At 30.3% G+C, this 23,163-nt stretch overlaps 1 protein-coding gene across 3 annotated transcripts in view; it reads right to left on the bottom strand.

Annotated features, from left to right (window-relative positions):
• The window catches only part of PRKDC (protein kinase, DNA-activated, catalytic subunit), a 153,934-nt gene that overhangs the window by 72,661 nt on the left and 58,110 nt on the right, over positions 1-23,163 (bottom strand). For all 3 annotated transcript variants that reach the window (XM_023496026.2, XM_023496027.2, XM_031946427.1), the window contains 17 exons: positions 22,027-22,185; positions 18,565-18,768; positions 17,857-18,042; positions 17,364-17,468; positions 16,591-16,758; positions 14,832-14,959; positions 13,326-13,530; positions 12,263-12,441; positions 11,262-11,430; positions 10,884-10,949; positions 7,662-7,734; positions 6,360-6,508; positions 4,712-4,849; positions 4,233-4,352; positions 3,041-3,184; positions 2,276-2,427; positions 1,043-1,174 (listed from right to left, as the gene is read on the bottom strand). In XM_023496026.2, the coding sequence (XP_023351794.1) occupies positions 1,043-1,174; positions 2,276-2,427; positions 3,041-3,184; positions 4,233-4,352; positions 4,712-4,849; positions 6,360-6,508; positions 7,662-7,734; positions 10,884-10,949; positions 11,262-11,430; positions 12,263-12,441; positions 13,326-13,530; positions 14,832-14,959; positions 16,591-16,758; positions 17,364-17,468; positions 17,857-18,042; positions 18,565-18,768; positions 22,027-22,185 (2,477 nt within the window). The remainder of the gene's footprint in view (positions 1-1,042; positions 1,175-2,275; positions 2,428-3,040; positions 3,185-4,232; positions 4,353-4,711; positions 4,850-6,359; positions 6,509-7,661; positions 7,735-10,883; positions 10,950-11,261; positions 11,431-12,262; positions 12,442-13,325; positions 13,531-14,831; positions 14,960-16,590; positions 16,759-17,363; positions 17,469-17,856; positions 18,043-18,564; positions 18,769-22,026; positions 22,186-23,163) is intronic.

The raw sequence follows: 23,163 nt of genomic DNA, 5'->3' as shown, positions 1-23,163 counted from the left end.
ACTAATATTTGCTTTCTCTGACATGGTACCCACACTGATGAAATCCTACAGCCATCTGAATAACTTGATTAACCTTCCCTAAGAACTAGTGATAGTCAGAGGATAATAGGATTTAGAGTCAGAAGAAACACAAATGATTACCTAGTCCTGGCCTCATAATTTTAGATGAGGAAAGGGGGATTCAAAAATAATAACTATTCACGTCCAACTGGTAGGAAGCTTGGTTTATGTCTATTTTTCTCTATATAGACTTGTACGTCTATTTTGTAGGATTATTTGGGTAGGCTTAAGCTGCTATCTTAACTGTAACTCTACTTTTTTATCTTTATTTTTTCCCCTGATTCAGTACTATTTAGAATTCTTTAAGAGATGATGATGTGACTGAACAAAGAAAAAAATTCTCCATTTAGGACTTATCGGTATAAACCTGGTTCTACAATCACTCTTAATAGCAAAAGCTACAAAATTCAAGGCATAAAGGATACTACTTTATATTCTGTTATAACATTTTCTCTACATGTTATGAAATAGGTATTTGGTGCACATTAAAATCTGAAATTTTATCATATCAGGACAGTGAAGCAGTAAGAATTCTTATTCTAATAAAAGTAAGAATTCTTATTCTAATAAAAGTCAAATGACTTGAGGCAAGTTATTTCTGATCTTTTATCCTTACTTTTTCTCATCTATACAGTAAAAACTAACTCTAAGATCCTATGGGAAAAGGCAGAATAAGCAAAAATGAACAATAATAACAAATTTCATTTGAAATCAAAGATTTTCTTCTTCTCTCAGGTATAAAATAAGGAACCAACTAAACAAATTCCTACAAAAAAAAATTCCCTGAAATATTTCTCATATTCATACAACATAATCCCTTGCATTAAATATCCTTCTGGAATCATTTTTTTAAAAAGCACATTTTTTATTAACCTGGATTCTGGTCCTTAGCACAGAATTTTAAACAAAGAATTTTAGTTCATTTTGCTCAATCTACATTCTAATACATAAAAATATCAATACAAAAAGATATGATTCTCACCTTGTACTTTCTATACCACTTTTTGAATCATAGGGAGGTAAGTTATTTGCCATTATAATTCCTAATAGTTGAATCCCTACTGAATTGTCTTTTGAATTGGGATCTCTATTAGAAAACTTTTCAAATATTATCCTGAAATACAAAAACAAAAGGAAAAACAAAACTAAATGTTCCATTAAATTATAAAAAAATAAATACTTACATAAATACCTTTGAAAAGTTAACACCAAAAAATCCACAGACGTACATACAGAAACTTTCCCTATGAAATTCTATGACACTATTGTTTTTCCTTCACATCCTTCTAGCATCCATTATTGCTATTCAGTTGTGTCTGACTCATTATGACCCCGTGAACCAAACTGTACATGTGATTTTCTAGGCAAGGATACTGGAGTAGTTTGCCATTTCCTTCTCCCATGAATTAAGGCAAATAGATTAAGTGACTTGCCCAGGATCACACAAGAAGTAAAGTATCTGAGTTAACATCTGAACTCAGATCTTCCTAACTCCAGGCCCAGCACTCCATCCACTGAGTCTATTAGCTGCCTCTATTTGCATTCAGATTAATCTACTGTTTTGCTATTGATCCATTTGATGATGATGTCCTCTTTTCCCTTCTTTCTACATCTTTTCAAAAACTAAACAAAGTTTTTTCAACTTTAAGTTATATTTTCATTATTAAAATTAAGATGTTTTTTAGAACTGTTCCACTATTAGAATCACATACTTTAGTAACTATTCTAAAAAAAAAACAACAACAACAACAAAAAAAAAAACAAATAGTGAAATATACTTAAATAAAAAAATGCAATAAAAATGCAATGGAATATGAAAGAAATCAGTCTTATTCTAGTTTTCTCAATTGATTAACTTAATACTGTCAATACAATCCAAGCCATGGTTAAAATAATGTACTGCCAAACATATTCACACTAAGTTCATGTGTATCTAAGCTTCTGAACACATAAAAAGACATGATATTTAACTAAATTTGTGAAGTTTATATAAGGAAAACCAAGTAATATGAAATAAAAGCAAGCAGGTTTATGAGGGATTTAGCACAATTCCAATAATCCCAACCAATTTAGTTTTATGATTTCAATCTGTCCTTTTTCACTCAAACAAAAATATTTATAAGCCAATTACATTTTAAGAAATATAATACCTTCCTAGTAATTAATTTTTTTAACAACAAGCTTTTTTTTAAAAAGCTCTCTACTAACTTTGTACCTGTATGGTATGGATAAACAATCCTTCCAGCATTCAACAACAGTTTTTATGATTTCAAGATTGTGCCTAAACACAGCTCTTTTTGGGTGAAAGACATGTTTCATCAAGAACTGAAGTAATCTATTTGCTAGTAGTTCATCTTTAGGAACACCCTGAAAAATATGGAAATTATGTAGTCACATATAATCCTAAAATTTTTAATACCAAAATATTTTAATAAAAATACAAAAGTAAATTCATAAATATTTTCTTCAAAATCATTAATCTCTAGAATACTTAAGTAAAAATTACTCTTAGTCATCAAAAAATTCTAAATTATGTTCTGTACTACTCTACAAAGACAAAAAAGCATAAAACAATTTTTTTGGAAATACTCTGAAAAGTGTTTAAAATTTTTTTTCATTTTGAAAGGAGCAGGTTTCACTTATCTGAAAAATTCAGTTTTGAAAAACATCTAATTCTCCAATGATACTAAATAAATGAGGCATTATTGTAGTTGTAAAATACTTTGCAAACTTGAAATACCATATAAATGTAAACATTATTTTCATTCTCTTTTATTGAAAAAAGCTAACAATAAAAATGTTTTTGATACCAAAAGAATTTTAAATTATAAAATCCCTTAGAATTATTCACTTTAAAAATATTTACCTATTCTGCAAAATGCTAATAATATGGTAGCATATTTGATAAAACGGACAAATTACATGGTATTAGATATTTGCAATAATATAAAACTAATTTAATTATATATAAAATTATTACTTTGGGCGTAGCGATGCTTGTCCATGAAAGAACAACCACCACTATTTCTACCACCATGTAATGAATCCCTTCTCCTCCATTGTTTTCAGAAACAACTAGCTGTAGCAAAGGATTAAGCCAATGTTTTGCATATGGCCGGAAAACCTAAAAGAAAAATTTAAAATAAAAATTAAAAGGTTATTTTTAAAAATCAGTATTAAATTTTAAACACCTGTTCAAAACAGTTAACTTTTTATTTTAAAAATTGAACTAAGTCCATAAATAAAGTCAATTCAAGAAAATAAATTCAGAGTTGAAAGATCCTTTACTCAATCTATGTCTAAAACTTATCAATCAATGGTAATGGCTTACTTTTTATGCAATGTTATTGCTGGGGTAACTTCTACAGAGATTAATATAAAGAAACCCAGAGGAACCCTTATTCCATCTGACTAATATGCAAATCTAGTTTGTGGTTCTGAATGACTTCTGGATGTATCAAAAATTTAAACTCAAAACCCAAAGGATGAGCTGCTGACATTCTGAGAAAAGAAAAAAAATGGCATGAAACTTGAAAGAAATTCCAAAAGAACCCTTCTATAAAAAGTTCTAGAAATAACATCTTTAAGTTCCTAGATAATTACTTTTAAGAGGATAGCAAAGTGCTTTGACTTTGCAAGCCTGAAAGTGCTATAAAACTGTTAGCTATTATTATTATTATTATTATTATTATTAAAGATCCTAAATCATTGAGTGTTTACTGCAAGCCAAGCATGATCTGTTAAGTATTCTGAACATCATACCGCTCATAAATGTGAAAATGCAAGCATCAAAAATTATACAGAATGATAACTTTTTTTTGATCTAGACCTGTGAAAAGAATTCCTAATATACTAAATTCTTTCACTGATTCAGAGATAAAAATTCATTATTTTCCAGAAACAGTTCAGTGAGTATTGTCAACATGAATGAACAGTTCTCTAACTACTTTTCTATTACAAACAATTTTTTGGAGGACCAAGTAATGGAGTTACCAACATGAGGAAAAAAAGATGGAAAGGTAAGAAAAGAGTAGCAGACAGCTCTGAAATTATGTAATCTTTTTTTTTTCCTGTTCTGACTAGAAGAGAAATCTTATTGTATTTAGTGTGTTTAAATTAGGTACTAAAATAAGGAAATGAAAAATTACAAAATTACAAAAAACATTACTTACTTCTTCAGTATTTATAATGAGTTTAGCTAAGAAGAGACGAATATTTAGTGGTGTTGATGGATTTTCTAATTTATTATGAAGAAACTTCATCCATGGAGGAAGACTTGGTGGCTCTGAACCCTAGAACAAATAAAAATACACACATGACACACACAAACATATATAAATGTATGTGTGTATATAAATAAATAAATACATAAATATCTATACACATATAAAAATACCCATGGCATGTCACTTAACCTCCCAGGGTCTTATTTTCTTCACCTACAAAATGAGGATTAGATGATGTCTTCTGATGTCCCTTCCATCCCTTAGCTATATGATCTCATGTACATTCAAAATTATACACAAAGAAAAAAAGTAAAACTATCTGTTTATATTATACACAATTACTTTGAAACAAGGTAATTAACTTATTTTTCAATATAATCCCCCATCCAAATAAAATCAATTAAAAGGATGTGGAAGTGAAATACCTCTTTTACATGAGGTGTGATATGGTTTCTCTGCATATGTTTAATCAGAGCTGTCATGGTTGTCATACATTCATGCTGATTTAGTTCATCCATTTCTAACTCCATTACATCATCTTGGACCATGGAGTCAATACGTTCCTATAGAAAAAAAAAAAAAAAAAGAAGGCAAGGGAGTGCTATATCATGTTTTCACTTTCAATGTATATGCCATTCTTTAACAAAAACACACAAAATACAGGATAGCTTATTTTGAAAGAACTACTGAATAAATTGAGACGTCTGGTTTTAAGAATATAATAGACAAATTCCTGATCTTTTCTTGCTTCCAATTTAATTCCTTAAAGAACCATTTTTTATAAACTCTTGCTGAAACCACTACTTCCTTTTGCTTTGCTTCCTTACCTAAATATTCATTAATGTTCATTATATTCCACAAAACTGTAAACTCCTTGAAATTGGGGACCAGTTCACTCTGCTAAAGAATATTTCATTATTTAATTCTGTTAGCCTTTCCTCTTAGATTTAGAGGAAAGAGAAATGCAAAAGACAAAAGCTAGATTAAAAACACACAGGGCAATTTTTAAAAATAATAAATTTTAAAGAATTTTATACCCTGAAAACATCAACAACTTCCTGAAAAATCATAGGCAATCTTGGAAAATGTTGTTTCTGACCTTGAGAATTATTCAAGTACTAAAGCAGAAATAAGGAAGCTTGTACAAGTAGGATATTGAGTGCTGTAGCAATGGCCATGAGTTTTCAGAATATTTTCCTGATCAAAAAAAGCTTTCCATATATTCATTTCAGTTGGAAAGTTCAATTAAAAAAAAAAAAAAAACAACCAACAATACTGTTAAAGAGTTCAGATTCTGACTTATTTAAATTACTTTAGATCAAATAACTAAGCTAAAATACAATAATGTATATCTCAGGAGTAGAAGAAAAATAAAAAGAGACCATTTGGAGTATGGCAAAATTTGGTTAAACTGATGGCAACTGAAGAAATTCTGAGGCAGCATAGAGGATGGAAAAGAGACAGACACACACAAATACAATTCTCAAAGATAAATTATTTTTCAATTTCACATTCAAGATTAGGCATGTCACTATTATATTCCACTTAAAGCACAAGTAACCAAATTGTAGTTCAAAGTTTTCTATTTGTTCTAAAAATAAATATATCATAGCAGTCAGTGAAAATATCTAGAGTTGGAGAGTGGAATACTGAGCATGAGTGAAGAACAGAATGGAGGCCAATGTCACTGGATTGCAATGTTATGTAGAAAAGAGGAAAGTGTAAGAAGTATGGAAATGTGAGTATGGAAATTTTTTCAACTAGCACAGATCACAACCTACCTATCAATTAGAAGAGGTCTAATCAGCAGCCTGAAGTACAGAGGGATTAAGGAATTTATTTAGCATCACACAGCCAGGAAGTACAGACGGAGAATTTGAATCAGGAAAATACTAACTAAGCCCAGTATTCTCTCCACAGTACCTTGTGGCCTCTGGAAAACGTATACCCAAGCATGCACACACGTTTTCCATTGCAATTGGATAAAAAAAATAAAACACATGCTAAATTTCATATCATGTATTAAACATACTTAAACCAATATTTCTCTATATTTTAAAATGGTATTATTACCCTTCTCCGGAAATGAACAACAGTAGCTTTAGAATCTTGGGTACTGTATGAATAGCTCTGTACTCCAGTAGAGAAGTCAAATTGACTCATTTCCTCACTCAGACTGCTGTCTGCCATATATGACAAAGAAGACAAATAATGAGGCCCCTCTGAAAAAAAAAAGAAAAAGAGTGAATGAATAAAAAAAGCATTTTCTATTAAGAAAATGAGGGGAGAAATCTTTCTTAAAAAGATCATTAACAAATATCTGTTTGGTATTGCACATATAAATTTGTAGATCATTCTAGGACTTAACAAAGAGATTTTATGTTTTTGCCAAGATTTCAAAAAATTTTGTAATAAAAATACAGAATCTATTAACAAATATGATGTGATAGTTTTTTCCATAATAATACCTCTTTTGTAATCTGATTTTTTTACCCAATCATTTTTTGGGTTTGTCATCTTGTCTTTTGGTTGTTTAAAACTGTGTCTTTGTGATCCCTTATGAGGTTTTCTTGGTAAAGATATTGGAGTGGTTTGCCATTTCCTTCTCCAGTTCATTTTACAAAGGAGAAAACTAAGTCAAAGAGGGTTAAATAACTTGTCCAGTACTTTTGTTGTTTGCTTGATTTTTGTTTTCTTTCTCATTTTTTCCCTTTTTAATTTGATTTTTCTCGTGCAGCAAGATAAATGTGGAGATTTTTATAGAAGAAATGTCCATGTTTAACATATATTGGACTACTTGCTGTATAAGGGGTGAAGGGAAGGGAGAGAGAAAAATTCGGAACGCAAGGTTTTGCAAGGATTCATGAATGCTGAAAACTATCTTTGCATATATTTTGAAAATAAAAAGCCATTAAAAAAAAAAAGAACATGGCCCATTTATAAATTATCCCATGGGACTTTTGGCCTCCTACTTCGCCACTTACATTTCTATATTCCTATTATCAAATGTCACAACCCAACATTATGTATTCTATATATGATTTTTAATATCAGCAGAATTTTCCTCCTGACAGATGACAGATTTAATATGAAGAATGAAACATTTTTTAGATGGAGTCAATATGGGGATTTTTTTTTGCATATCCATATTTATTACATGTTTGTAATAAATATGTTTGTAACATGTATGAAATGTATACATGTTACAAACATGTTTGTTAGGTTTTGGTTTACTTTTTTCTTCTTCCAAAGAGGAAAGTGAAAGGAAGAGAAATGGTTAACTGGGGGGGAGGGGAAGAGGATGAGGGGAGAAAGCTCATTAATTTAAAAAATATTAACAGAAATTACTTTTTCACTATTTCAAGAATGTCTTACCTGAATCGCCATTTGCTGCATCTCTGGCTTCCTTTCTAATAGCAATATATCTTTTCTTCCTTTCCATAGGAACCTATGGAAAGATAAAGATAATAAAATAAGATAAAAACAACAAAAACACATTTAAACTTCTACAAAGACATTTTTTGATATTTTCCAAATTTGAAATTTTATCTTCCTCTTCGATAATATGCAAATATATGACTCCCTGCACCCAGAATACACATCATGTGCAATCTCAGAAGCCATTCAGACAATTTGCACCTAAAAATATTCCCTCTACAACATATCCAACAAGTGATCTTTTATACTTTGCTTCAAGACCTTTCTGAAAAAACAAAAAAACAAAACAAAACAAACAAACAAAAAAAAACACCCAGTAGTTACTGAGGCAGTTCATTCCACTTTTGGATAACTAATTGCTAGGAAGTATTTCCTTACATTGAACCAAAATTTACTTCTTTGTATTTTTTCTACTCGTTGCTGCTGCCCTTTTTTTTTTTTTTTTTTTTTTTTTTTTTTGGTTCCCAGTTCATTAATATCTGTCTTAATTGTAACAGGTAAGACTAAGATATTCTATATATGATCTAATTACAGAAGAGTACACTGGGAGAGCACCAGACTCAGATTCACCAAACAAATTCAAATCCTTGCTTTGGGATTCTGGGCAACTCAAATGCTTTCTGGGTCTCAGCTTCCTTTATTTAAAAAATGAGACAACTGGATGTATGGCTCCTTTTGGCTCTAAATTCACAAGCCTTCAGAATCACTGCCTGTGTTTCTTATATTAAACCTAAATTTTATGGAATTCTCCAATTAGCTCATGTCACAGATTGTTATTTTGTTCACATTTTACTTGGGGAAGCTTTGGTGTAATAGAGAATGATGATCCTGGAGCCACGAAAATGTGAAATTGATTCCTAGCATGTAACTGTAGACAAGTCACTCAACTTCTTTCAATCTTAGTTTCTTCATCTATAAAATGGGGATAAGAAAAAGAGTGAATGAATAAAAAAAGCATTTCCTATTAATGCTTTTATATTTTTGCTGAATTGTTCAGCAGGGTTGTTATGAGGATCAAACAAGATACATATGTGGAATACCTTGTAAACCTTCAAGTGCCAAAAATCAATTCCAATAACTATTAGTGAATAATGGAGAGGACAAATACAGAAGGAGATGAACTAAACTTTCAGCTGGCTCTTAGATGCCAAAAATTTAGCAGTGGGCTAATAAGTGAATTTCACTCAGTAACTGACAACTCCCCTGTTTATCTCACTGGGTTAGACAAGTTTCTCTGCAAATATGTGTGAAAAATTCTCCAATTTTCTAACTAAATTTATTGTTAAGTTTCCAAGTTTCTTTTCTTTCCTCATTTCTCAGTCCCATAGCATTTATTTATCAATTAATCTTCCACTTGAAACAAATACTCTGACTTAATGATATATTATGGCCACAAATATCAATAGCTTTCAATGAAATTAGAAAAAAATTAGATCGTAACTATTGATTTTAAAGACCAAACCCCACTGCTACCACTTCATAGTGTTACACTGATTATGATTATGATTATTGGGGGGGAGGAGGGGGGCTAAGCACTTGGGGCTTAAGTGACTTGTCCAGGTCACACATCTAGGAAATGTTAAGTGTCTGAGACCAAATTTAAACTCAGGTCCTCCTGACTTCAGGGCCATTGCTCTATTCACAGTGGTGCTGCTCCTGACTGTGGTTATTTTAAAATATACCCTAGAATCTGAACAATTCAGCATTAAGTCTCTGGTTTTAGTCAGTTATTTGTGGTATGTGATTCTGAAGAACAGTCTCATACATCAATGGTAATTCACACATCAGTCTCACACTCCATGCTTTGTGACTGACTTTAAACTCATGTGAATTAAAACTGATTATCTATCATTATGAAAAACAGTTTTCCCATAATATATTCCTGTTAGAAATAAAACATTTCTCTCATGATCTAACTTTAACTTTGTAAGCAAACATCAATCAACTAGTTACAGACAAACTTTAAGGAAATTCTTCTTCCTTTAACCCATTTTTATTGAAAATATTTCAGAAATGTGCTTCAGGATACACTATTCCAAATATTTTCATTGTTGATTCAGGATTTCATAATTCCTCAGGGATATAATTCTTTATACTGATTCTTGTTAGAAAAAGTACGAACCAATAGCAATGTTCTGGGATTACCAACTGTAAATTACTTTGCTATTCTCAGCAATACAATGATCCATGACCACTCTGAAGGACTTCTAATGAAAAATCTTATCCACATACAGGGGAGGAACTGATTATGTCTGAATACAGATTGAAACATAACATCTCTCTCTTTTTTAAATTTTATTTTTCTTGAGGTTTTTTTCTATTAGGTGGGAGAGTTATGTTTTCTTGTACAATATGACTCTTATGGAAATGTTTTACATAACTTCACACATAGTTTCTTAATAGAAGCTGAGGATAGGGACAAGGAAGAAAACCTGAAACTCAAAAGTTTCAAAAACAAATGTAAAAACAAATTTTTTAAATGTAACTGGAAAAGTATTAAATATTTTTTAAAAAAGAAAAAGTAGAATCTCACTAAAAACCTATTCTAATGTCTAATTCAAGTTTTAGAAATGACCCTAAGTTCTCAAAAGCCACATATATCAAAAAAAGACAAAACCACAATATGGTCTATGCAGTTTCCTCTCTGTGCCTTCCCTCTCCTGTCCTCTAAAGATTTGAAAAAAGAAACAAATAAACAGACTATATTAAGTACTATACAGTACTTGGTCTACCTAATAATATTAATTTAACTAACTGTAACCAATTGATGTAATTTTTGCCCAATAATAGCAAAGGACAGGGCATCTCCCCCAAAGATTTATCAGAAAATATATAAAAAAATTATTAAAAATGAAAGAATATATGGCATAGAGAAGTTTTAAATTACACTGGTAGAGAGAATTCTCATACCAATAAAGTCAAACACCCACAAAAGGCCACAAATAGGAGAAAGGGCTGAATATGAATCAGTAACAACTTCTTAAGTAGTTTTTCCTCCAAATTTCTAACATTTTATTTTGTTATCACTTGGCTTTTCTCCTAAAGATCAAATTGATAATTTTGGTTAACTGGGTTCCAATTAAATGAAGTTGCAAATGATTAAGAAAATACTCAAAAATATTTTAAAGCTTGCATCGAACACAGAAAATTTTTACTCACCTCAACTTCTACAGGAAACGTATAGCAGTGTTTCAAGTCTATCAAGTTTTCCAAAATAAACAAATTCTGCAAAAACAAATAGAAATATGAAAATGAACAATATGAAAAGTAACAGAACAGTGAAATATTTTTCATCAAACCTATGTAAAGCTGACAGTATTTAATTACAAGAAAATATTTTTCAACAATACTATCCAGGCCAAAAGAGAGAAAATCAAAGCTATTACAATCACATATTTAAATTCATCCACATCCATCTGAAAATACAATAGAAAGAACCTGATTATATGACATACAGTTTCAATTGGTTTAATGTAATTCCTAAAACTGACATAAATAACAACATTAGCAATAGTAAATTCCTCCTGAAAGGCCTACCTTCTCTGGTTTTTCAGTAAACAGAAAGCCCTGGTAAAATTTCATTTCACTGAATACACGGCAGAGAATAGCAATGGCACAGTTATATGCAGCACAATGATAAAGTCTTCTCTTCTCTAGCAACTGAGTCTCACCTGCCATATTTTCAGTAAATGCATCATAACACAATCTGTAAAACATACCCAAAGTTATGATCAATTAATCTTCCATTTTAACCAAACACTGTACATAATAATACATCACAGTCTCAAATATCAACAGTTTTTGATTCCATTAAAGTAATTCTCCTATATATTCAGTCAATCTGATAACAAGTTGATATTGCTTTGAAAAATTTTATAGATTTTTGCACTTAATACCATTTTATTTTTTTCCAATTTACATGTAAAAATGGTTTTCATCATTCATTTGTAAGATTTTGAGTCCCAGGTTTTTCTCCCTTCCCTTCCCAAGACAGCAAGCAATCTGATATCGGTCATACATGTAGAATTATGCTAAACACATTTCCCCATTAGTCATGTTGTAAAAGAATCATAACATAAAGAAAAAACCACAAAAAAGAAAAAAGTGAAAAAAGTATTGTTTCAATCTGCATTCAGATTCCAAAATTCTTTCTGTGGATGTGGATAGCAAAAAAATGCTATATTTGTTATGAAAACATATATCATTAGATTAAATTATGTAAAATTAGCACATGTTCATATCATATCCAATTCGTTTTATATTACAAATAATAGTTCTAAAAGTGTATCTCAAATCTATAGGAAAAAGAATCAGAACAAATTAATATAGGAAATATGATTCTTTATGAAACAACATGATTGAGTAAAAACATCTCTGCTTCTAACTAAGAAAGTATATCCAAGTTTACTAATAGAAAAAATGTCTACATCACAGAAAACATCAACAATTTACATTTTATTATCAAATATATAAATTTAATATCTCTTCATATCAATAGGGCATATCTAAATAATAAATGGGCTTAAGTAAAAACTTACTTAATAAGTGTCTTAGTGAGTTCATTTCCTTCTACAATGGAAGAGCCATGGAAAACTTGATTAATTCTAGATTCTTTGGAGTGAACATCATCTTTTGGGAGACGAGAATATAACACCTCAAGCATTTTATAGTAGCCCAACTTTTTGGTGACTTGAGTATCAAAAGTAGATTCACTTAACTGAAACAATTGAACACACAAAAATGGCTTGATCTTGTATAATTTTCTTAGCAGCAAATATCTTATAATAAGATAAATATTAATACTTCTACAATACCAGTATTTTTCTATTTCTCTTATATATGTTTACATACATATATGTTTACATACAAACACACCATTTAAAAAGCAATGCTTAACAAAATGCCAATATAAAAATTTTTTAGTGCAATTACCACATAAATAACTGATTAGCTAGTTGTATCAAGGCAAAAATTTATAGTAATGAGACATTATATAGATAGCATCATAACTCAGGGAGTCCAGGTAACTAAATCTGAGAAGCAGTATGATTTGAAAGAGTATTGGACCTGGCGTGAAAGAAGACATGGGCAAATCTGGACTCTGATATCATCTGTGTCACTGGTTTGTCATTTTTCTGATCCTCAGATTTTTCAACTATAAAATGTGAATATTTGTATTTGTACTATTTATGTCACTTGACTGAGAAAAGCATTTGCAAGCCCTAAAATACTACAGAAATAGGAGCTATTATGAAGTACATGTAGTTGTGTAAGAGAAGTGAAAGCTGAAGGTGAAACTTCAGGTAAGTAACCCTGTTTATAATTATTTTCACATAAGTTGTATTGCACAGGGCTTTCAAGAATTAAAATAAATAATGTTAAGATAGCATTCATGTTATAGTTTGGTGTTTACTAAGTATTTAGAAATGCACCTCACACATACACACCCTTACCTTACAAAATAAGAGTTAATGGGCAATATATAATCTGTTTCTTAACTGAAAACATTAACAACGGAATACATTGTTCTGAACAATTGTAGTCTAAGTGAACAATATTTTAAAGACATAAACAATATTTAATTTATTAAATATGTGGTACCTTTGTAAATCTGGACTTCAGTACATCAAGGGCTTCCACTATAATACTACTAAAGAATTCCCTCAGAGCAGCCAAGCTGCAGTGCCACAAAAGGGTCAGGAGACAGCGATCCACACATGCCAGGCGGGGGATGTTTGACAGATCATCTTTCTGGAACATTCTATGCACAGTGTCCAGTAGAGCTACTTGTGTTGCAGAGCTACTCCTGAGAAAAACAGCAATTTTGAGTTCTTCCTATTATCAACTACAAAATGAACTTTGTAAACTTCCAGTATAAAACTGACTAAAAGCACAATGCGGCTTGTCAATAGTCTAAGAATAAGACTATGAGATAGTATTCAATTCACCATCATCACATTCTATTATTTAGTGTTCAATCTGTGAATGCCACTGTATCCAGATGAGATTGTGACAGGCTTATACATAGTTATGTACAGTCATCAATAAAAAATGAAATTTAAAATACTGAATTGTGTGAACCACCATCATATTACCCTAGCACATACATGAGATGATTCTGCACCACAACCACTGGTGAGCAATGCTGCCATTTAGTGAATGGAACTTAGAAATGTTCTGACCAAAAACAATTTTTGCTTCAACAGTTAACACAGCTGTTTATGCACATTCCATGTCTATCACTTTTTTTCTGTCTCTCATCCCTTATAGCTCTATATATGCTTCAAGCAATCTTTCACATAGCCTCCTCATGAATACTTTTTCTTCTCCCTCCTTCCAACTCAAACAATTGCATTAAAAAAAATCTCACAACCACAATCTCCAGTCCCTTTTTGAGTATAAACACAGGAATAAACAAATGAAATGTAACTATACCTAAAAAGCACAAGGGTTGCTACATACTTAGAATCAAGGAAAAGGGAAACCAGAGTAACTACATTAAAGTAATGAAAATAATACTGTTTGGAAGTCAAGAATCTTGAAAATTGCAAGCTTTAATCTACAGCATCAGTAGTCAAGATGCAAAGTTTAGTAGTTATACAAAAGTCTTCATATGTCTAAATTTTCTTTAGTTAAAAAGAACCCACATGCAAAATTTTAAAATTCCTATTAAATTCCATTTAATTGTACTGTAATAATACCTTTTTTACTCTCAATTTTTATTATTAGCAATAAATATAATAATAATAAAACCTTTCATGAAAATCTTATTGTGACAACTCATCACAGAATGGATGTGATTCTCCTGGGTTCTTAAAGGGTAAACCTCACATTAATTACAGAGGAGGCCATAGTAGTATTCAAAAAATAAAATGGAATCTAAAGACAGAAAACATGGGTTCTGAACCCAGCTCAGTTGCTTACTAGCTATGTGACCTCAGGGTAAGATATTTTATCTTTTTGAGTTTCCTCATCTGAAAAACGGAAAAAAATATTTGCATTATACCATCTCACAGAGTTACTGTAAAAATCAGGTTTGATAGAATGTATAATTTTATAAATTAAAACATCTCTATATGCACCTCAAATTTTTAGAAAATGATTTACCTTTTAGAAATCCTTTGGAAAGTAGTTTGAAATAATTCTTCTATTACATGCCTCTGGTCCCGACAAAGAATTTCTGTCATGAATTGTAATAACATAGGGCTCTGGGATAATTCTAATGCATCCAGGAACTAAGAAAACAAATTTTAGTCATAATATTACTATTTACTTTTGATATGTTCATAATTAATGAAGAAGAATTTATTTCTGGATTTTATTTTACACATTTCTCATTCATTCTTGACTATATATTTGATATTCAGACTATTTTATTGTAGTCATAGTAGGTGAGTAAACAGATAAGAAAAAGATAAAAAAACTGGCCTTTAATATACACAATTTAGGTACATAATAAACCAACATTAGGATATTCAAACAATCACTTTATTTGAATATAGTATAAAACAATAAATATTTTTGAAGAACCTAAAACCAAAAAAAGAATACAAGTTTGAAAATTATTTTACACTGACCCAGGAAAAGTATGTATATGTATATGTATAAAGTATATTTTGGCTATGTATATGTATACATATGCAAACATATGTATATATAAAAATGATGAATAATAGTTAACATAAAAATATATTTTACTGATGGGAGGTGGAGACAGGCCTGCAGAATGTATAAAGTATTATACTTATATCAAGTATGCCACTTAATATAAAACAACAATTTATCTGCTACAATTTTTATAAAACTGTTGGGGATACTGTGTCCAGGACCACAACAAAAAATAACTTTATTTTTACATAAAGTCAGTATGAATCAGAGGTAAAACTGAAATGCAGGACTTCCTGATTTCAAGATCAATCACCAACTCACTATACAAGCTGTTTTTTTCACCATAATTTTTTTTTTTAAAGTCAACAAAAATCTATTTTTTTCTCCCTTCCTCATGGTTGTTTGAGTTAATTATATTTCTTAATTTTTCAAGTTGTCTATTTTTCACAATATTATAGCTCATGTGTATAAATTATACTCCTAATCTTGCTTACTTCACTCTGCAACTTCATTACATCCTTACACTCATTAATCATAATTTGTTTAATCCTTCTCCAACTGTTAACTATTGTTAGTTTCCAGTTTTTAGTCATATGACATAAATGTTTTACAAGTTTTTTTCCCCTCTTTCTTTGATTCCTCTGGGATAGTTATCTAACAGTATTTCACTGTATCACAGTATAGGCACAATTAACTGACTTTTGTAAAGTCCCACACTCTGCTCCTCTACCAATAGTGTCATACCTATTTTCTCATAGTGCCTCCAAAATGTCACTTTTTAAAATTTTTGGCCAATTTTGTCAGTCTTTTAAGTATTAAGATTTCTCAGAATTGCTTTTATTTGCCTTGCTTTAATCATAATGATTTGAAATTTTTTTCATATAGGTACAGAATGGATTTCTACCTTAGAAAACTTCTTATTCTTATTCTTTGACCATTTATCAATAGAGAAATGGTTTTGACTCATCAAATTAAATTAATTCCTTGAATATTTTGAAAAATACCCTTATCGGAAAAATTGCCTATTATTAATCTTACTAAATGAAAAAAGGAAAAACTTTCCTAAAATATTGAAGCTTGTTTTCAGAATTACTCAAACGTGTAGAATTTATTCATTATTATTTTTCTAACCATAGGACAATATCTTTTTATTTGTGACATTTGCATTAATCATTTTTATTTTTGAAAACAGAAAAGAAACTGAATAAATGGTTAACAGTCAACATTTCAGATTTATACAATTGTATTCATTATTTACCTTTTTTGTACAGTCCACATAATTGTTATACTTCAGAGTTCCCTGGACAAATTCATGAGATGTCATTGGGAAATTAGAAGCCACAAGCTTTTCAAGAGCAAGCTTAAGGTCTTCAAGTCTTTCCCCAGTAAGATTGGTAAAGAATGGAAGAATAATCAAAGCTTGACCCTGTTAAGGAAATATCAGCAATAAGAAACATATGAAATTATACTAAAAGCAACCAATAGTCTATATTGATTAAAGTGCTATTTACTAAAGGTAATTAAAATAACAGCTTGTGTAAAACTAATTATTTCAGTATAATGTTTAAATTTCATTTTTAAGGGCAAAATCTGAATCAAATCCTCAAACTTAGCTTTCCTTCTTTTCACTAATTAAAATCTTGGCAAATTCACAGGAGGAAAAAAAAAACATAAATACATACACACATATATCACATGTACAATTATATATGTTGCAAAATTATATTATAAATTCAAAGGATATTTTCTATTAATCCAAACAGACTTTATTTAATTCTGTACAGATCCATGACACTAAAGAAGGAATCAAGCCCATACATTTAGAACTAGTTCAGGAATCCAAAGTTGCCCCTGAGTGGAGCGGACCATTCCCTATCTTCCTCATATCATAAAAAAGCAGAACTAACAGCACTCAAGTGAGCAAGAAGAAAAATAGATTTCTTGAATAATCTCCAAAGTTCTAAGACTATAAGAATTTCTTTTTCTGTATCATTCTATAAATATTCATGTAAAAGAAAAAACATGACTTGCCTTTAAATTCAAACCCAACTTTGGATCATCTAATAAACTGGTATATGTGGTAAAGACATCCAAGAAAGCTCCATGATTGATACTAAAAGATACAGATGAGTCTATCTGAAGGGATTAAAAAATCAACAATAATAATTTGGACAGTTTCTATACTTTCCCAAAACAATATTACTCCCCCTACATTTCCCTCATACTTTAAATTTCATAAATGGAATATAATTCTTAAGGCTTAAATTGTTTTTCTAATATTTTACTATTTTACAAATTAAGATAAAATAGGCAGAAAGCACTCTTTTAAAAAGCAAAACTCACTCCCCAAATATAAGATTTACAACACTGTATGGAAGAATGAAAATGACAAATATTGTTATTAACAAACCAAAATTTTAAAATTCAATTTAATCATAACATCACATTTTAAGAAACTGCTTAATGGAAGTATTTTGGAGAAAGCTATAAATACAAAAGCCATTTTAAAATAACCGCAAAATACCTGTAGAATTTTAGCCATCAGAGTCAAAACTGCCATTTTGCTTTCTGGAACAGAATCTTTAGCCCACCAAGTATCAAGTTTCTTCCAGTTTTGAAGAATTGTTGCTACTAACTTCATTCCTTGCTGTTTTCGCACAGCTCGATCCCGGAAGCTCTGATCTAACATACCATTCAAAATGGCACCCACCTGAAATGAAAAGTTTTCTTTTACCACTGCTGGCTGACATAGCATCATATTCTAGATTGATAAACAAGTTACTACTAATACTCAGCCACAAAATTATTATCAGAAGCTAAAAGATAGTACTGTTATTAATCATACAAGAGAAAATACAGATTTTTAGGTATGGATCTTTAATAGAATAGGTAAGGCAAATAAACCAATAGAAATACTCTACATTTTCATTAAAAAAATTTTTTTTAAAATAAAAACATTACTCTTGCTATAATAATTGGCCTCCTCAGAGCAATGCAGATTTTATTTATACTAAAAATTTGGCATAAGCTAAATGTTCTACAAAATGAAGGATCATGAAAAATTATGGAGTCAAAGAAAACCAAAATTTTATTAATAGATGACACCTAGAAACAAACTCCTCCCTAAAAAGAGGTTTCAACCTCTATCAATAGTTTTTTTCTTTTTTTAAATGACATTCTGGGTAATAGTGATAATTTTTGCATATAATTATTCAAAGAAAATATTAGATACCATTTTGGCATTATCCACAGATGATTTCATAAGTTCTAATATAGCAGTATCAAGATTTTTCAGCAGTTCAGTATTGATGACTTCTGAGAATAGGCTGTAGAAATATTCTCCATGGGAGAAGTTGATTAGATTCTTCTGGCAAGTTCCTGAGAGTGGCACAGAGAGAACCACTGTATTCAACAGCAGATTCACTAGCTCTTCACACTGTGAAAAGAAAAATTAATACTTATCCTCATTCAAAATATAATTTAGGAAAAATATCTTTAAATAGTTGATGTTTTTGAAACAGATGTAAGTACTAAAGAAATTAAATATTCAATATAATATAATTTTAATCCTTTTTCTTTTGAAAAAATTACTGTCTAGCTCAAAGCTACTTAAACTGTGGGCTTGAATGATTTAATATCAGTAAATGTATGATTTGTAACCTATTTTTATATATCTATATACAAAGGGTCAAGTAAAAATTTCTTAGGTGAAAAGGGGTCGTGAGTGGAAAAAATTTAAGAAGCCATAATCTAGCTGATAAAATCTATTTCTAGATAAAAATGAAAGAAGGATCTTTCAATCACTGATTTATTTTAATTTATAACAAATAAACTGAGGAACACTAGTCCAACATCCCAATCTCTATGAAAGAACCTGGTTTGATACACAAGTGTTATAGAATTCTGAAACTCAGCCACCTCAAATATCAAATAAATGACACTCCTAAGGAGAATACAGGCTCATTTTGTCCAAAATAAAGGTGTCATATTTCAAATCTTTGGAAATAAATCACAAAGAATATCACCTCTTTTCTATTTTGCATAATGTAAGTCTGAAAAGAGTTTTAAATTCCCATATAGCCCATATCATTCAATTTTCCCCACTAAGACCCTTCTTCTATCTTTCCAAATGTCACCATAGCAATGGAAAGATCTTTTTTAGATCAGGTATGAGGTAGAAATGATGTTAAGGAATCCACATGCTCTCCCAGGGTTTTTTCTCCCAAATGAAAATGTTTCATAAGGTTTTCATATATTGCTATATGTTTCTTTATACATTAAAAATTATGCAATGGGTAGAGTTTTATGTAAAATCATTTAAAATTAGTTAATATGACTCATACAGAAAAAGATTATACAAATAACTTTGAAAACAATAAAGTTGAAAGGCAAGATGCCAAAGAAAAAAGAATTATACTCAGAGGCGAAGCAGTTTGACCCTGTTCCAAGTCACTTAATCTTAATGTCCCAGGCATATGAAGGCTAGTATCTTTCTCTCCTTCTAATCTTCTCACATAGTACTGCCTTCTCTAGTTGAGACTCCTCATGTTTCTCCACCTCCTATCTTCTTAAGTTTGAATAGTTTATCTCTCATTCCTGAACTCCCTGCCTTGGCCTCCTGACTCTAAGTTCAATACTCATTTTACTATTAAAATAAAGGACCAGCAAGAACAAAATGTCTATATTCTATAATTAGTGTTTGTATATAAGAAGACAATAACTATTTTTCATTTCTAACTAAAAAAAAAAAATGAAGTACATCTAAATCTAATTATATAAAATTAGATCTACAGAAAATTTTTTAAAATTTTCAATTACTATCAAATGAAATAATTATTTCTAAATGAAAGTAATTAAAGTCAAATTCATATTTTAAAAGTTATTTTCAATAAGTTTATGGATTTTTTTCCCCTTTCTCAACTCTTTCTGAAAACACTCCTTTCTGTATCTGATTAACACTATAGCATGAACTAGATTAGTTATTTAATCAATGTGCATTTATTAAGAGCTTACTATGTGCCAGGCTTTGTGCTAATTGCTGAGGTACAAATAAAGGCATAAATAAAATTCCTTCTCTCAAAATGATCGCGTATTCCAAGGAAGGAGATAATATTCAAATAATTAAACCAAGTCTTAAGTATCCCAAGCATGGAAGACAAGTAATGAAAAGATAACAGAGCAGAAGATGTAGTGCCATATTTGAGGAACAGAAAGTTGGCCAGCCAGTGTGGCTGAATATTAGATGCATGAAGGGAAGAAAAATATAAGGAGATAAGAAAGGTAGAAAGGGATTAGACTGTGAAGGACTTTAAATGATAAGAGATTTTATCTTTAACCTTAGAAAAAACAGGGAGACACTAGAGTAGAGGAGTGAGTCAAATTTTTGCTTTAGAAAATTGTATACAGCTGAGTAGAGAATAGGCCAGAATGGGGAAGAGACTTAAGACAGATGAGGAAGAGCATTAAGGTACTATCTGTGTTAATGGAAAGGGAGGCGTATTAGAGGTACTGTGAAGGTGAAATCATAAAACTTGGAAACTCCTTGGATGTGAATGTGAGTGAGTTGTGAGCCTGAGTGACCAAGTAAAATTGCGGAGCTCTGAACAGCAATAGGAAAGTCTGAAAGAATGGAGAGTTTGGATGATAAAAATAACAAGTTTTATTGTGGATATGTTGAGTTTGAGATGTCTACTGGAAACTCAGGTCAAGATGTCTGGGAAAAAGCAGTTGGTGATGTGAGACTGGAACTTAGAAGGGAAAGGAGGACATAGATCTGTGCATCACCTGGATAGATATACTCATTGAATCCATATAAGTTGATAAGATAGGTTAGAGGGAAAAGAAATCTGTTTATTATATAAATTTTTTCTTTCTTTTAAATAAGTTTTTAAATCTATTAAAAAACTAGCAAAACTTAACAAATACTAGATTCCCTTTAAATTAATAAGCTATATACTCATGTGCAACAAAAATAAGACTATTTAAAGGTAAATTTAGAATTACTTTCCTAATAGTAAAATTAACAAAGTTAATTTTTTAAAATAAGAATATTTAAAAGTAAATTTGAGTTTGCTATCTTAATATATTGCTTTCATTTAAATTTAACATGCCAAGCATGATAAATTTTGGAGCGAAGAAAGTTAAAAATAATGCAATTTTAGCTTCTGTAAAGCCATTTTAGACCTGATAGGAAAAGTAAAAAGTACCTGAGATTTTTTTTTTTTAACCAAAAAATGTTTCCAATTTTACTAACAGAAAACAATGAAAAAGACAAAATGATTATTTCCCTTTTCACATTTTCAAATTTTTTTCATGAAAATCTGTATTTCTAGTCTGGCTACCCTAAATATTACTTGAAGTTAGATAGGTCAGGTTTTGGCAAGGAGACAAGAACATGAAGAACAGAACATATATGCTATCAAGATTGGGGAAACAAACACTTAATTTAAATTAAATCATTTATAAGATGTAGTCATAGAGCTCATAATAAATAAAATTTCTCAGGTGCTTTCAGATATTCTGAAATAAACCAGAATAATTTTTAAGTTAATAAGATGTTAATTCATCCAGAAGTCTTTTTACCACAATGTCCCAACTACTGAATGAAGTGTTAAATTCTATTTTTAGAAACAAAAGTGAGGAGCTACATATTTCTATAACTGACATACTGAATCACAAAACTATTATTTCCTACCAATCCTCCAAAAGCAAAGGCCAATTCCAGCAGTCCACTTGCCAATCGTTTACTACTGATTTCTAATGAGGGAAGGGCAGTCCTCTCATCTCCTGGTGCAATGCCTTTATAAACAACAGACAGGAGCTTAGTGCCAATTGGATGGGGTAAGTCTGTAGCCTAGAATAAAATAGATATTCAATAATAAAATATTAAGCAACATTACAGCTATAAAACTTTTCCTAAATAATGTCTACCAAAAATATTTTGTTTTAGAAATTTCATATATAGATTATCAAAAGATAACAACATACATTTCTCAAGGGGAAAAAAACTAAGCTTTCAACAAACCAAATAAAAAATACCCCAATCAATAGTAAGAGAAAAACAAATTAAACACACTAACATTGTACCTTACATTCACTAGACTGGCAAAGTGGGCAGAAAACAATATTGATAATTGTTAGAAAGGCTATCGAAGGACAAGCACATAAATGTTGGTGCAGCTGTAACTTGGTCCAACTGTTCTGGAAAGCAATTTCAAATTCTACCCAAAAAGTCAATAAACTGTGCATATATCCTTTGACCCAGTTATAAGAGTATACCTCAAGGAGATCAAAAAAATTGAAAAAGATCTTATACCTTTTTTAATCCCCCAGACAAAAATATTGGAAATCAAATGGATTTTCCATCAAGTAGGGAATGGTAACCAACTATGATCTAAGTGAAATGGTATACTCTTCTTATGGTACATGAATATAATGGATTATTGGGCCACAAGAAATTATGAAAAAGACAGGTATTAAGAACCCTGGGAAGATTTGTATAAAATGACAGAGTACAATGAGTACAATCAGAAGCCATATTTGTGCAATAATGATAGTACTATAAATAAAAACAAATATAAAAGACTTAAGAACTCTGGTTAATGCACTAACCATGACTCTAAACATGCCTGACACCCCCTAAGTGGAGAGGTGAACTGTAGTGAAGTGTAGAAGGAGCATACATTTTTCAGATACAATCAATATAATTTTTTTTTACTGACCTATACTTATCACAAGGAAGGGTGCAAAGGGTAGGTAATTATAATTATACAAAATTTAAAAATGTCAATGAAACAGTTAAAAATGTAAAATTTATATTATAAATGAAAGC

Source organism: Sarcophilus harrisii, chromosome 1, assembly GCF_902635505.1.
Source record: "Sarcophilus harrisii chromosome 1, mSarHar1.11, whole genome shotgun sequence".
In the NCBI taxonomy this organism is placed as follows: domain Eukaryota; kingdom Metazoa; phylum Chordata; class Mammalia; order Dasyuromorphia; family Dasyuridae; genus Sarcophilus; species Sarcophilus harrisii.
This window is presented reverse-complemented; position numbering and strand designations above follow the sequence as displayed.